This window comes from Egretta garzetta, unplaced genomic scaffold, assembly GCF_000687185.1.
Source record: "Egretta garzetta isolate BGI_Z169 unplaced genomic scaffold, ASM68718v1 scaffold39, whole genome shotgun sequence".
NCBI lineage: Eukaryota > Metazoa > Chordata > Aves > Pelecaniformes > Ardeidae > Egretta > Egretta garzetta.
In genome coordinates this window covers 164854-180951 of record NW_009260945.1, presented here as the reverse complement: position 1 = coordinate 180951, position 16098 = coordinate 164854, and the positions used below count along the sequence as shown (strand labels likewise).

Here is a 16098-nt window from a genome sequence, read left to right as displayed (position 1 = left end):
AGGCTGGCAGGGATCTTACTTGTGGTGTATGTCTGCTTTCTGTACTGACGGTGGACATCTGTTGTGGAAAGGAGTTTTTTACCAAATGCTATGTAAGTAGCACATGCCAGACACCTCAGGAAGTTATCAAAAGGAAGGAAAAATGTAGATATTCTGTTAAAAATTCTGTGTGTATTTCTTGCCACAGATGCTACCATTTTATTAGATTAATGCCTTATTTTAAACTGCTTATTGCATACAAATGTGGTTCTCCCATTTCCTTCTCTCCCTGTAGCCATCCTTCCCTCAGGAACGAATCAGGTCTGTTTTAATAAATATACAAGAACTTAGCCATAAGTATTAAATCACATTCTGTAAAAATAATCTAAGGCTCTAAACCTGTGATACTTCATTTTCTGATGAAACTGTTCATGGGTGATCTGAACACTTTCCAAAACTGAGTTTTATTTCCTTTTAGATGCACCTAAGCCACCCACAGAAGAGACATACATTCGCTCGGATGAATATGGGACTTCTGCAAGATTCAAAAGATCATCTGCAAAAATTCAGAAAAATGGAAGTCTAAATGTTGAAACCCTTGTTGTGGCAGATAAAAAAATGTTGGAGAAACATGGCAAGGAAAACGTAACAACGTACATCTTAACAGTTATGAATATGGTAAGATGTGGTGTAACCGAGAGTATGTTTTCCCTGTGGAATATTGTTATGTCAGAGTAGGATCTTTCATTAGACAAGTAATGATACCAAAAAGAGCAGGGGCGCCTTACAGCTCTGGCAATAGTAGTGTAGGATAAAGAAAAAAAAAACAAGGAAAATATTTTAAATATTAAATTTTAAAATAGTTCTTGTGTAGTACAAAAAAGGCAGGTACTCTGAAATTGAAACTTTCTTTCAGTATCATGAAGCTTAGTCTGTTTTGTCTGATGTCTCTCCTTGAAACAAAAATTTGAGAAAGCACAAATTTATTTTGAGAAAAAATATATAATTTAACTAGAAATATGTTTTCATTTCATTGTACTACAAAACCTGAACTTTGAGCTTGGTTACACTTGATCCAGGAAACCAAGGACAGAACAAAGCACAAATCAATAGAAGGTTTTCAAGTTTTTTGAATAAGTGTAGTGGTTTGGGGCATAATTCTGGGTTAAGCTCTTTTGGATTAATCCTACAAGGTATATAACTCCCTTAATTTGTATTGGAAATTGAAGCCCAATGCAATCATTCAATGCATATGTTTATTAAAAAAAAAAAGCATGTAGATGATATTTCCTCTTCAATAATCGTTCCAGGTCTCTAGTCTGTTTAAAGATGGGACAATTGGAAGTGATATAAACATTATCGTTGTGAGCCTTCTTCTTTTGGAACAAGAGCCTGTAAGTTGTGTCAGAATTTGAGTGTGGTACACTTCATTTGCTGCTGTTCATGGGGAGCATTGGATGTTCCCACGTTACATACATGAACTTTCGTTAGAGGTGTCTTAAGATTTAAAGCATGAGAAGATTAAAATAATGAAAACCTCCAAAATCACACATTTCATTGCTTCTCGGGTTTTGATACTAAAATTTTCATTTCGTATAAATGTCCTTTAGAAACACTGAAATGCTTCCAGTAAGATAAAATTTAACAATTTCCAGCATTTTCTTCACAAGTAATGGCTGGAATGAGAAATCTACTTAAGTAGTATTTAAATAAATGAAAAGATTTTGAACTGGGCTTTCCAGGATGTAGTGATCAGAAAGGGGAAGGAGTCAAAAGTCCCAAGCTGAAGATTGCATGTAACAAAAGGTGGGAGTGGAGCCAATTTTTTTGTCGAGGGTGCTGAGACAAATGTAGACAAAGTCTCTTTTGATGAAAAGAAATTTGTGATGGGTTGATCTACTTGGATAATACTTTTCCTCTACAGAAATCTCCAAACATTTTAATCACATAGTTTTATCAGGAATCAAATATATTTGTACACTGTAATTCCAACCGCTGACTTTGAAAATATCTATGTGTCAGAGGAGAGATGCAGTTTTATTTTATAGTTGTAATAGATTTACTCATCAGCTGAGTCGGTCATCACAGGCAGTTAACATGGGAATACATAAGTTTATGTAGAACAAATATGAAAAAGTAATACCCTTTTCCCTAACAAGCTCTCATTCTTTCAATCACCTTTCCCAAGTACTGATGGAAGCACCTTATTTCTGTGTCTGTGAAATATCTACAGGGTGGATTACTGATTAACCACCACGCGGACCAGTCACTAAACAGCTTTTGTCAATGGCAATCTGCTCTGGTTGGGAAGAACGGAAAGCGCCATGACCATGCCATCTTGCTTACGGGTTTTGATATCTGCTCTTGGAAAAATGAGCCCTGTGATACTTTAGGTATGATATGTAAACACATTCAGAGGAACTTGTGGGTGTCAACAGCAGCATCTTGATTGATAGAGACTGAAACGTTTTAAAATAAAAAAGTCCATTTTTGCACATAATCATAGAATCATAGAATGTTTAGGGTTGGAAGGGACCACTAGTGGTCATCTAGTCCAACCCCCCTGCAGTGAGCAGGGACACTGCTAACTAGATCAGGTTGCTCAGAGCCCCATAATGTTAGCCTTCTTAAAGAGCAAAGAACAGTCTTACTTTAACATATTTGTCTTTGAGGTACCTAGAAGAAAAAGAATATTACTGGTATCATTCCCTCAGGAAAGGGGGCAAAATTATCACCTTTGAAAGAAATATTTTTGATTTTGAGAAAATTTCTGAGCCACTCTGGTATTTATTTTTTTTCTTTTTGTGACTACTTGCCCTTTTTGAATGGGATTCCTCCCCAGTTTGGGAGCAGTAAAGGCAGGAGGGGGAGAAAGAATAATCTTTATGAGTGAAGTGTATTTTGGGAGTGGATACAGGAGTCCCTCTATTGTCAAATAAAATATGCTGTAATTTTTTCATGGTAATCCTGATGAAGTAGTCATCTTCATGCACCACAATAGACTGGCTTATTAGGACCAGTGCAGATGAAATATGTATTTGGAATTCTGTAGAGGAAAAAGCTATTCTACTGCTTCCTTCCTTCAGGATTTGCACCTATCAGCGGCATGTGCAGCAAATATCGTAGCTGCACCATTAATGAAGATACAGGCCTTGGACTGGCTTTTACAATTGCTCATGAATCTGGACACAAGTAAGTTTTGTGAGTCTTACATGCTCCTTCCATAAATATATGTAAGTGAATGGAAACACAGCACCAGTTAATATAAATCAGGTAGATATGAATAATTTATCGAGAGCTATATAATGATTGGAATATATGGAGCATCCAGTTGATGCATTGGCCTTATTAAATAGCATCTCTTCAACAGTCATAGAAATAACCACTGTGGGATTTTGACTGATTTTGCTGCCATAGGCAGAGGGATCTTATTCTGATACAGGTACCTCACAACTGTTTCTAATTTGTCAGGGAGCTACAGGCAATTTTAGGCCAGAGTCAAGACTCAGAGGTGTGTCCCCTAGCATGAAATGGTGAATCAGCTGTCCAGGATGTTTTCCTTTTATTTTTTTGACATGTTATATATTCTAGGTGATAACAAGAACAGTAAAAGCTGACAACAATAATCTATAAGCTTCCTATGCTGCTACCATGTTCTGGTAGAAAAATTGCTTCTAGTATCAGTGTGGTTGCTCCAAAAAGAGAAAGGACACTGCAGTTTGCAGTATGGAGAAGTGACCTCTCTGAGTCTCTTAGAGGTCCCTTCCCGAGAAGACCCGGTGTTTCATAGGATCTGGGAGCCACTCATTCCATTCAACCTGTCCTTCTTTGTTCTCTCTGTCTATTTAATGCATGATTTGGCTAAAATCAATCTTTGTGCTGGTTTCTGCCTTTCTGTATCTATATCCATTGGATTTCTATTTGATTTCTATGGTTGTAAGACCGCACTTTTCCGAAGAAGCTGCTGTCTCCAACAAAATCAGTAATAATCTTCCAGGAGCTTCAGCTATTCTTTGAACTGTTGAATTAAATCTAAAGAAGATGGTTAGGTTTTTCTCTCCTATTTTTTTTTCCCAAATAATTTTGAATTACTTTTTTCACAACTTTTTGCATGGTTTTGATTTTCAGTTTTAACATAGCTCAAGCTGGAGTCTGTCTAACCACTGGCAGTATAGAAGCATAGTTTCTCTATGTGGCACAAACCTGAAATCAAGGGTCAGATGAAACATGGGCATAGGATCTTTATTTTGCAAAGCAACAGTGCTGCACAGAGTATCTTTGAAAAGCAGTGGTACTGTATTCTGCTGTTTGGTCAAGGCATGAATCCTTCCGATTCTGCATGACTGAATCAGGACTATTTAGTTTTCATTGTACGAATATGCTCTACAGTATATACTATGACCTAATGTCTACATGAGTGACCCTTTCACAGGTTTCTGTACATCTGAAGGGAAACAAGGAATTAAAGAATAATCCAGCTACCAGTGAAGCCCATGGGAATTGTGCCAACGCTTTCAATGGGACTAAATATGTAAAATATATATTGTTTGATCCTCCTGTCACACTAATGCGATTTCACTGACCTCAGTATATTTTTAATGCCCTTCGATCAGTATTAGGAGAGAATCAGGCCCATAGCTTATTTTTCAAGAATTATCCCCTTTAGTCTCTTAATGTCCTTCCTTCCTGTTTATTTTCTTATTCGCTTTGAGAGATTATGCTTGGGCATTTTTTAATGTTGTTGTTTTTCTTTTTCACCACTGCCTTTGATTCTCATATTATTCAGCCTTTCTTTGGTACAGTTCCATACTCCTAATAAAATGCACCTTATCTCCTGGAAAAAATCTTGCCCCGGTTGCAAAATGTCTTTATTATCATTTGTTCGTGTTCATGTTCCTGAGACTACCTAGTATGTGATGTAAGACAACAGAATCCAGTCACTGTGATACAGAGATTCCTGGAAGAAAAAACTGTGACAGCTATGGAGGTGCTGAGGTCCACTGTGAATATATTAGCCTAAGGATTTCATAGTAGGAGAATATTATATACTGTATAGATACATTCTGTGATCCACTGAGGAGCTTCAGTTTTTATACATTTTTATGGTTTCTTTAAATAGTTTGTGTTTTTATCGGAAAGCTTAACAGTTCCTTTGGGAGTTCAGAGCCCGTTGTGTCAGTGGGTATATAAACTGTGGATTCTTGGGCTGCAATGCATGTGAACAAAGTTAGTATCTTATACAGGATTCTAAAATACTAGCTCAGCTGGGACTTTTTTGTCCATTTATAGAAGGAGCCATGTATTTTAGCAAATTTGGAGCCTCAGCTGGTGGCAACACATGCAGCAACTCTGATGAGCTTGCAATGATTTATAACAGTAAAGGACTAAGTCCAGTAAATTAGATGTTCCCCGCACGTGCACAGATTACATTCATAAAGTTGCCAATGTACTACAGTGTTGAAGTAACAGATTATGAAATTTCTAGTCAAACCACATTGAAATTCACAGATGTCCTGTACAGTGAGTAAACATAAAACAGCAAAAGCAAAAAAACCTGAAAATTAGGTTTCTTATAACCATAAGCGCCACATGATTTATCATTTTTAATGTGGTTTTTATTATTGCTTATTATTTTTTATATTATCCCAACACCTCTCCCAGTGAAAGCAGGGCCTCATGATGCTGCAGACTGAGCAAAGCACCCAGTAAGAGGCAGTATTCCCATGAGAGAGGTTACAGTCTAGACAAAGTAAGTGGCAGTGTATAACAAAGGCGAGGAAAAGAAAGTGATTTTCCTCAGATAATATAGCAAGTTAGTGGCAAAATTAGAAAAAGAATCCTATTTTTATATTCGTACTTTGTATTTTATTCACTGAATCCACTTCCTTTGCTATAGATTGAATGCAGCTATGTAGTTCTTCCCTCCTGATAGGACAGTTATGTTCTATTCTTATAGCTGTGTAATGCCCTGGATTCTGATCTCCATGCCATTCATGTTAATAGGCATTATCACTAGGCAAAGAAAGGCTCAGACTGCACGCGTGTTTTAAGCTGGTAGATTTGTAGGCAAGTACAAGTGTGACTGAACATAAGAGCCGCTACTTCCATCCATCTCGCCATAAAACATTTCTCCTCCAGGAAAGAGAAGTGGTTAAACTGTAAAACTTCTGACACAGTCTGCAGCTCTAGTACTTACGTGCCAGTGTCTGTCGTTAGTTCACATTGCAGATCTCCTGTGCATCACCAGTATGGGTCTTCCTTGAAACTTGACTATCTTTTTCTCATCAGACAAGTGTATGATGACAATAAAATTTGAATGCTATTAATTGGAGCTTATTTCATACTAGTAGTCATTTGTATGGTGCATATATTTTCATCCCTTTGGAATGAAATGGATGAATTTCACATTCCCTGTGGAGTTCAAGCATAGAACTATTGCCCAGAAAGTGTTTCTTCTGCCCCAAATTCTGTCTCGCTTCTGATTAATCTAGATTTTCACTCTCACGCTTGGTTCTCTTTTCAGCTTTGGTATGATTCATGATGGAGAAGGAAATCCTTGTAGAAAAGCTGAGGGTAATATTATGTCTCCCACACTCACAGGAAACAACGGAGTGTTTTCTTGGTCTGTATGCAGCAGGCAGTATCTCAACAAATTTCTCAGGTAGGTCAGATGTAAATCTGGGCTGGTGCCAAGGAATGTATCTTTAGTAACTGGGCTTGAACTCTTGAACAGACATAAAAATTACTTAAGTGTGAAATTCACCTCTTTTAAAATGTGCTCAAGCCCATGTGCTGTTTGAGCCCACACACTTGGACTTATGAAGCGTATAGGTGGTATGGCATATAAGTGGTTTTGTCCTGCCTCGTTTCAAAAGAATGAATTTCACCCTCCATGAATATCCTGCAGTAATGACCAGCACATCATTCTTTCCCAGACATTTCTGTCAGCAGCTAGGTTTATTAGAGAATTAGTAGGAAGTGAACACAAAAGAGGGCAGACATAGCGGTACCAAAGTCATGGCAAAATGTAAATTGACATTAGTGGCCTTTCTCACTGGAGTTTCTCTCTTGATCTAGCTCATGTCATGAGTAAGGACATTTTACATTTTTCATGTACTGTTTCGGGGGCGGGAAGGGAAAAAGAGATGCCAATTACTTCTCCAGCACGTTGGCATTACTCAGTGATGCTTTTAAAGGAAATGTTTTTCAGTCTATGTTTAATGTCATCAGAATTGCAGTCCTTTCCTGTACAACTTCCCTTTTATTTTGTCGTATACGGGTAGACTACACATGATTACTGAAAAACATGTAAGCAGTGCTAAGACCCTGATCCAATACAGGTATTTTAGATGTTCATTCCTTAGAGTGAGAATCAAGCACCCAGATAGTTCTGTGGATTTGATCCTTGAATTCCAAGTTAGTATCTTAGAGTAGCCGCCAGGAAAGGTGACAGAGTTCTGGTGATTTTTTTTTTTTTTTTTCTGCTGCGACAATGAAACATATTCTGAGTACACAAGCAAACTGAAACTAAAAAGTCACATAAGCCCTCCAACATGCAATATGGTCCAAGAGACTTACACTTGGAAGAGAAAAACCAGCCTAGAGTGACCTTCTGTATAGATGGGTTCTCAAGCACATACAAAGGAAACAAAAGGTAGACCAGAGCGTACCCTTGGTCATAAGCTGGACACAGCCAACCCAATGCACACAATCTGAAGCAGCCTTCTGTTTGTCAAGCCACACAAAGCGAATGCTGAAATGCGACAGCGTGCCTGTTGATTCTGCTGATTCCTGGTTTTGGGAATCCATTTAAGGGAAAGAAGCAGACTGGATCACCTTGCTCTTGGTTACACAGGAATAAAGGGAGGAAAAGAATTTGACATCGTTTGTTCTTGTTGTCACAACAGTCCCAAAGACTGGAAATTCTTGCTTCCCTAAAAGTTTGCAGGTCAGGCTACCAACAAGATGTCAAGGTCTTTTGGCTCCTGCAAGCAGATATTCTCATTTCAGTGCATATCTCTAAAGCTAGTTAAAGGTACTGTATACTATGTGTTTTTGCTGGTCTGTAGCAAATTAAAATATTTTGATGTAAAGATCATAGTCATGACTAATATACATTCTCATTATAGTACAGCTCAAGCTGCCTGCCTGATTGATGAACCTAAGCAAACAGGACAGTATAAATACCCTGACAAACTGCCAGGGCAGATCTACGATGCTGATACCCAGTGCAAATGGCAATTTGGAATGAAAGCAAAACTGTGCAACCTCAGCTTTGTAAAGGTACCTATTGATACCCTTTTGAAAAGTTAAAATTACATTAGAGAACTGCAGTACGCTAAATAACGACAAGTAATACAGTGTTCTTCAGAGACCTGGGCTATTTCTCTGCCTTATCTTGCTTGGCAATTTGCTTTGAAGGTACTGGCCTCTTTTGAGGAATGTCACAATCCCAGGGGAGTTTCAGAAGGAAATGTGTTCTTTCCAGGAGTCATAAGGAGTACAGTTGAACACGCAAGGCTCATGAGCCCTTGCCTACTAAGGGAAATTGGCAGGCAGTAGAGTTTTGATCAAAACTTGCATGGGGTGTGGGGTAAGAAGGACTACGTTTCCTGTGTTTTATTTTACTCTTATGCATTGACAGCAAAGACTGGAACAGATCTATAGGGTTATTTTAGAACAATAAAAACATAACTTACACCCTTGACTTTGTGATGAAGGTTTCATTTAGATTAACCTGTTACTTTAGTGACTGCTACACTCCTTGGGTGATCTCTTCAGAGAAGTCATTTTACTAAATAATCTAGAGCGCTCATTCTGGAAGAAGTATTGCCATTTCTTTTACTCCTGTTATTATCCTGGAGTATTTTATTTTATACTAACTACATTTATCAGGTGATGGCAGCTGTGTTTCTTCTACAGCTCATAAAGAAGAGAGTGAACAGCACTGTGAAGAGACTACGTTCCCAGATATCTCCTATTTTAGAAAATCTAGTCTCTTCACAGTAGTCACTGTACACTTGATGAAATTTTAGCCTTGAACTTTTTAACACAGTTTTTGTTCTATTATAGTCTCACACTCAAAATAGTTGTAAAATCTATAGGGAAATGGTGCATAAACAAGAAGGCAATATACAGGATATGGCTGTGCCATAAATCTTAAATCCTGGATTTTCTACGTTTAGAAAAGGCTTTATTAATACGGCTTTTAAGGTAGCAACGGCATGATCATTTGTTAGTCTTTCAAAACACCAGAAAATAATGGGAATTACAAGTACTATAGTGAGTACTTTTTTTCTTTTCAGGATATATGCAAATCTCTCTGGTGTCACAAAGTGGGTCATAGGTGCGAGACAAAGTTCATGCCAGCAGCGGAAGGAACAGCTTGTGGTATAAGTATGGTAAGTTGATTTATAAATAGGACAATGTCATTCTAACTTGGGTTTAGACTGTATTGGGTCAAATACCAGCTCCTGTCAAAATCAGTTTTATCCAGATCCCTTCAGGTTTGCTATCACGGACTTCTGGATTGCTCTGTAAAAGATTGCAGTGTGATACATAGTCAAGACTGGTCCTCACAGTGGCACCTATCTGATGGTAGGGGGGGATGCCTCTCCCAACGAGCTATGGAATAAGGTACATCTGGCAAATCTCAATCAGTAACAAAACCTGTTAATTATCACAGAAGTTAGGTTGAGGCTTCAAATTCCACCCTGGTATAAACATTCTTTAAGCCATAATATTTGCTGTACAGACTGAGGCCATCATGCATCTTATCATCAGTGATCACTACTAAAAGAGCATGGATATTTGTTTTAGTTGAACCTTCTAATTTACACTCACCTATGGTTACCCAAAATCCTTTATTTTGCTGTAATGTTTCTTCCAGTAGAATACTGGTTTGATTTTTAAGTTACTGACAAATGTTCTATTTTGCTTCTTCTCTTTGTGCAGTATTTCATAATTGAATGATAAAAGGGAGAAATTTTAGCAGGCTATTTTTAAATTACGTGGGAATTTTTGAGGTTCTGACAGCAGAGGACCATAAATTAACACGGATTTTGGGGGGAAGAGTAAGCCCAAAAGATACTCTCCAATAGAACAGTTTTGCAAATTTGTACCTCAAAGATCTTCAACTCGGAACTTGGACAAATTTTAGGACATTACTTACCGGTACCATTGTGTGGATCAATGTCCTACTTCAGAGTCCTTGTCCTACTGTGAACTATCTCACTGAGTTCAGTGGGTGACCTCATGTTTATTAGGGTTAAGCACTGGAGCCTTTAAATGTGGTTTTTTTTCTTTTTTGCATCTACTAGGTACCGCTAACTCTGATGGGATATTTTTTGGCATTCTTTTGGCAGTGGTGTCGAAGAGGACAGTGTGTCAAATACGGTGATCATGGACCCAAGCCTGTCAATGGCCAGTGGTCTGCCTGGTCTGAGTGGTCAGAATGTACTCGCACTTGTGGAGGTGGGGTCACATATCAAGAAAGACACTGCAATAATCCAAAGTAAGACATAGATATGAAAAGGTATTATTTTTATACTATTTAAGTTTTTTAGAACAAAAAAGCGTCCATTTCTGTAGGGAGATAGTACATACAAAAATGTTTCTGAGACCTTTCTTTCATGCCCATTATGACCAGTCAGCAGCTGAAAGACAGAAATATGTCCTGATACTAGAAAGTAGTGGCTGTCTGAAAACTGCTAGAGTAGCAGAACATCTACAGCCCAACTTTCTCAATTTATTTTGTGACTTTACAGTTTATCAAATACTTGCAGGAGTAATGAAATGCCACACAGACGTATTCACACCTAATAATTTAGGAGCCAGGGAAAATGTCTTAAAAGCTATTAAGACTTCTGATGAGATCATATTATCCAGCGTAGTAAACCAAAAATGGTTAAAGTCAATATCAAAATGGTTGTAGACAGATGTCCTTGTATATCTGTCATGTTCTTTGCAGTCTTTTATGTTTCACAGGTCAGAATTAAGTTGCTGAACCCTAGAATTGTATGCTAACCATTGAAACATTGCTGGCATTTTCCTCTAGTTAATGTCTCATCACTGCAAGTACTACTATTCCTTACAATGCTATTTCAGTGTAGAGGTAAAGTGTTATCTGACCAGTGTCTTTACCAAGTACTCAATTCACTTCAACTTACAAGAAAAAAAGGATTTAACTGTTTTATTTCATACACAACTTCAACAGGCATAGACACATGTATTCTTCATTGCACAGAATAAAACCAGCATTTAAGCTGCAGTAATAAAAAACAGAGAAAATATGACACAGTTTATATGAGGTTGTAAAGAAGCCTCACGCCTACTATACAGTGCTGCAGTAATAATATCCACGCTTCATATACTGTGTTATAGGAAAATGTGAGTTAGTTAAAATAGTCTTTATTACTCTCACTCAGTCAAGCCAATTTTCGCAGTTCCATAGCGGAGCATTTTCTCAACCTTTTCTGTTGTTTCTCAGTGTATTTTGATAAATAAAATTCCTTGATAGTTTTCTTTATTAAACTATTTAGCAAAAGAATGGAGGGTCTCAATTACGCTTCCCATGTTATTTTGGTCTTCCCACTTTGGTCCCTGTTTTGCCTGCTGAATTTGTATGAATGACATTGTTCTTTGCATTCATTCATAAGCCTTCCCTTGCTTTCCCTGTATGACAGAAGATTGTCCAGTAATTGAAATGTTTCAGTTTGGTGCGCTATTATAACTGATAATGATTTAAAATGGTCTTCAAACAGAAGGGTGTCTGTCACTGTAGCATTATGTATTTAACGCTTGCATTCAGAGTGATCTGTCTGTTCTAATTAAAGGAAGACTTGATGCAAGACTTGATGTAACCAAGTAAGACTTGATACCGGAACTGGATTGTATTTATACTAAATTTAATTTTATTGTACTTGTGATAATTCAGTTAGAACAAAGAGAAGATACTAGAGATCTCTCTGAGTTAGTGTGATGAAATGACAGGAGTACAAATAAGCCATCCACACAGCAGTGTACAAATATCCAGGTAGCTGTATTTCCCATCACAGCACTTCTGTATAAATGTGGAATCATTAGAAAACTGATACTATCCATTTTCAGTGTTACACCACATGGAACGATTTATAACCTAGTCACTGTTCATTGTTCACCTCTAGAACTACACATAAACAAAGAATAATGATTCCTTTCTTTCTGAACTGCTGAAATATATTTCAGATGTTTCTATATTTCTGTACATATATGTATATTATTTCATATGTAATATATTTATTTCACTTTTCCTAATCCAGATTTGTGTAGGAGCTAATGTTTATTTTGTTCAAAAGCTTGATAGACAAATTTGGATAGCAAAATTTTGAGAATGACAGAGAATAACGTGTTTCTGTAAGAGATTAGGACAAGGGGTGTGGATCTCTGAAGAACTGACTGGACTCTAAAATTAGGGTTTTAAATAAGTAGTCCATTTTGCAAAACAACTGACTACTTATGAATAGTGAGGGAGATTTCTAGGTTTCCAGTGACTTTAAAGGTGACACATCTTATTAGGAGCTTAAAGAGAGGTGAAGAACACAGATTCAGGCTGCTGCTTATGAAAATCTCATTTACCTGTTTGTATGTGAAATTCTCCTCTTGCAAATAATATCCAACCAGTTCAATTCCCTTTCTCTTGACAGTTTTAAGACAGACCCTGTGACCACACCCAAACAGCTCTGGGTATGGCTTCTGAATTACCACCTGGGTTAGCTACGGATTCATACTAACAAACACCTATGGAGGTCATCTGAGAACACAGAACTATGCAGATTTGCTAAAATCATTGTTTCTGTAAATTGTCACAGTGTAATTTCATGGATCTGGTTTTCATACATCACGACATTTTACAATTCAGGTAGTTTCCAAGATAGAAATAGATTACATCATTTAATAGTTTAGCTTGGAATGAACCTGAAGAGTGCCCAAGAGATTTAAATTAATACCCAATTCATATCTGTGGGACTGCATCCTACCCACTTCACAGTAGCGCATTGTTCAGTAAGAGTGGAATGGAGTTCTAGGTACGTATGCAATCAAAAGACTAAATCAAAACTGCTTGAACACCTCTTTTTAATCTTGTGCGTACAATATCTGTAACAGTGATTACAGACAATGCAGATGTAAACTAATGCAAAGTAATGATGCCATTTAAAAGTAAGAATTAAAATGAGTACGGTGAAAGACCTCGTAGACCTTTCAAATTCACGCAGAATAAAGTAGTCTAGCTTTGTGATACTATCATATTATGGTCATAATATGAGCAGAGATGTTCTCACTTGAATTTAAATTATTACAAAACATGAAAAAATAGGAGTCCAGAATTTCAGAGTCTAATTCCCTTTGTAATGCATAAAATACTTTCCTTGATCAGATTAATTCCAGGATTTCTCACTCTATGTTGCATTGCTGTGAATATCCATTTTACTTTCATTGTTCGTGAAGTCTACAATATCCTTAAAAGGGTACTGCAGAATTAATTTAAGTGACTCTTACAGCATTTTAATATTTGAGTCTTATAAGGAGTATTTACATCTTTGCATTTATAATTCTTTTACAAATCATTCTTTGGAGACTGTTTTTTGATGGCCTTTCTCACCAAATTTCTTCCTTTTCCAATTATCCTCAGCATGGCCTCAGCTCTAACAGCATCTATTCATGCAGGTATCTTTACCTATACATGCCAGCGCTGGGGAGGTACACAGATGGGTGAAGAGGTCAGGCTGTATCAGTATTAGGAGCACGGTTATCACTACGGAACTCATTGGAATACCCCCTGTGCAAAGTGTTCCGTTGTAAGCGCAGTTATGCCAACAGAGCTTCTGTAGGCAGGGAGACCAAAATCTACGGGTGGTATAAATGTCACCAATAAAAGTGTGATTTTGTCAGTGTAGAAAATAGTCTTTTCTCAGAGATTTGGTTTTGTAGATCTACATCTCGTTTCCTGTGAATTACTTACCTCTTACAGACATCTTGTTGGTAAAAAACAAAGGTGGGGAAGTTTCCATAATTCTCTGGCCAACAGTTTCAGTAATGGGAGTGTACTGTAATATTAAAATGCTGTAATAGAGCTGGGAAACAGAATGCCTCTTTCAGTGCTCCCTTAGTTTGGTGGAATTTTATACCATCTTCAAATGCAAGACTGTGGCTAGAAATCATGATCTAGCCATAAATAATTCTATTATATTGATTTTTTGGTGGCACTTACTTGGAAGGAGGTTGCTTCTTTTCCTTACACTAATGCAGATTTTTTTCTCTGAGGCTGAAGAAGGTCAAAAATCGTACGTGTGCTGAAGCTGTAAAGAAAGTCTGTAGAGAATTGAGTCAGGACCCAACAGTTTGGCTGCCTTAACTCAGAGCTCTCACCAATTGTACAAAGTCAACATAAATACTCCCTGACTCCACAGATGTTACACGTCCTCCCTGCCCTTCGCAGACTGAATTGCCACCAACTAGGACAGAAAATTTGACTGTTTTCAGACCTTTGCCGTTATACCCAGTGTCAGGGCAGCTAGCAGGTGACTTCAAGAAAAGTGACTGGAAGTTGGGTTATTTCCCACAACATGTTTTGCTGGTGCTTTAATCCAGTTTTAAGCAGAGTGGCAGGTACCTTTCCATCTCTTCGAAAGACTGTTTTGTAGCCCAGGATCCTGGAAAAGCCAAATATTGTGTACATTCAAAGCTGATTCAAAACACAAAAACCAAGTCCAGCTTGTTTAGAGGGTTAAAATTTATAATAAAGCAAACAGAAAAAGCACCTGATTTTCTCATCCATGTTGCACCAAGCTGTCTCCGTACTACTCCAGTCAGATGCATCTCAAGAGAAGTCGCACGGGATACTTGATATGGGGAATAGTTACAACATAGTGTCTAGGGATTTAAACAAACAACTCTAATTATACTTGTTGCAACTGTATCTTCTATACTATTCTTATTAATTATTAACAGTTAATATACTATAATTCAGTATCTTTTATATTACTCTTTTTTTTTCCCCTTAATATGTGTGTAACATGGGCAAGCTGTCCACTAAAAGATCATAGCCTGTCTTCAAAGTATGTATGTTCCCTAATTTTTAAAAATCCTTATATAAATGTATGCAAGTGCAGCGTTGTTACATTTCTTTTCACTTGAAGCAGGAAATTGTACAAGATGACAAACGGTTCTTAGAATTTGGTGTTTTGAAGGTTTGGCTCAGAACTTGCAGATGTATATCTGAGCATTGTGAAACTGCAAAAATAACATCAGTGAATTCCTATGTAGCTCCATAAGGAATACAAAAGTGAGTGAATACATTTCTCAGCAGCTTCTGAGACCTCTCAGTCACTGTAAAAAAAGCAAGTCTTACATTTTACGTTATTTTACAGCCGTGTGTGTAGACCAACTAATTAAAAACTATTATTCTGATAACATAAGATACTAGCAAAGTAATAGAATATGCTCTTTTCATTCTGGCCAAAATTAAGGGAAATTCCCAGGTAAGGTTTGCTGAAGTGGATGTGACATGTTTTAAGTTCTCCATGAATTCCGACATTTTCCTAAAGGAGGACAACTGTGCACAGACCTTGTTTCCTGTGACTGTTTAAAAGCACATTTTTTCAAAACGATTTACAAAACAAATGAACAACCAAATGTAATTATTCATTCTGTTTATGTTTGGCCAGTGTTATGTTATCCTTTATTAACTCTTATTGTGATAGGTAATTCTTTGCACATGTTCATTTCTGGGTTATAGCGGAGTGAAAATGGTTATATAACAAGATTGAAACCAGTCAATACAAAATAGCCCTATGAATTCAAATTAGTGAAAACATGACTCACCTCTAGATGGTTGCATTTTTGCTGAGTTTGGAGTGATCCAAGTAGATAATTCATGGCAACTACTCCGCTTGGTTTTAGAACCATGAAAATTAATGGTCCATATAAGAAATACCTCCTAAGACAATACATCCTCTCGTTTTCTCTGTCGATACACATACAACATGCCAATTGCACAAAAAGTAGGTTTTGAAGAAGAATCTGTTTTTCTTTTTTTTTTTTTTTTTTTTTTGTTATCAATAGGTGGGGTGTTTTATTATC

General features: G+C 37.2%; 1 protein-coding gene across 1 annotated transcript in view; it reads left to right on the top strand.

The window, feature by feature from the left end:
• Positions 1 to 16098, top strand: part of ADAMTS18 (ADAM metallopeptidase with thrombospondin type 1 motif 18) — a 77504-nt gene that overhangs the window by 31709 nt on the left and 29697 nt on the right. Inside the window, exons 5-12 of the mRNA XM_009647169.2 lie at positions 458 to 657; positions 1290 to 1373; positions 2213 to 2372; positions 3066 to 3171; positions 6503 to 6640; positions 8109 to 8262; positions 9285 to 9380; positions 10344 to 10492. Coding sequence (XP_009645464.2) covers positions 458 to 657; positions 1290 to 1373; positions 2213 to 2372; positions 3066 to 3171; positions 6503 to 6640; positions 8109 to 8262; positions 9285 to 9380; positions 10344 to 10492 — 1087 coding nt within the window. The remainder of the gene's footprint in view (positions 1 to 457; positions 658 to 1289; positions 1374 to 2212; positions 2373 to 3065; positions 3172 to 6502; positions 6641 to 8108; positions 8263 to 9284; positions 9381 to 10343; positions 10493 to 16098) is intronic.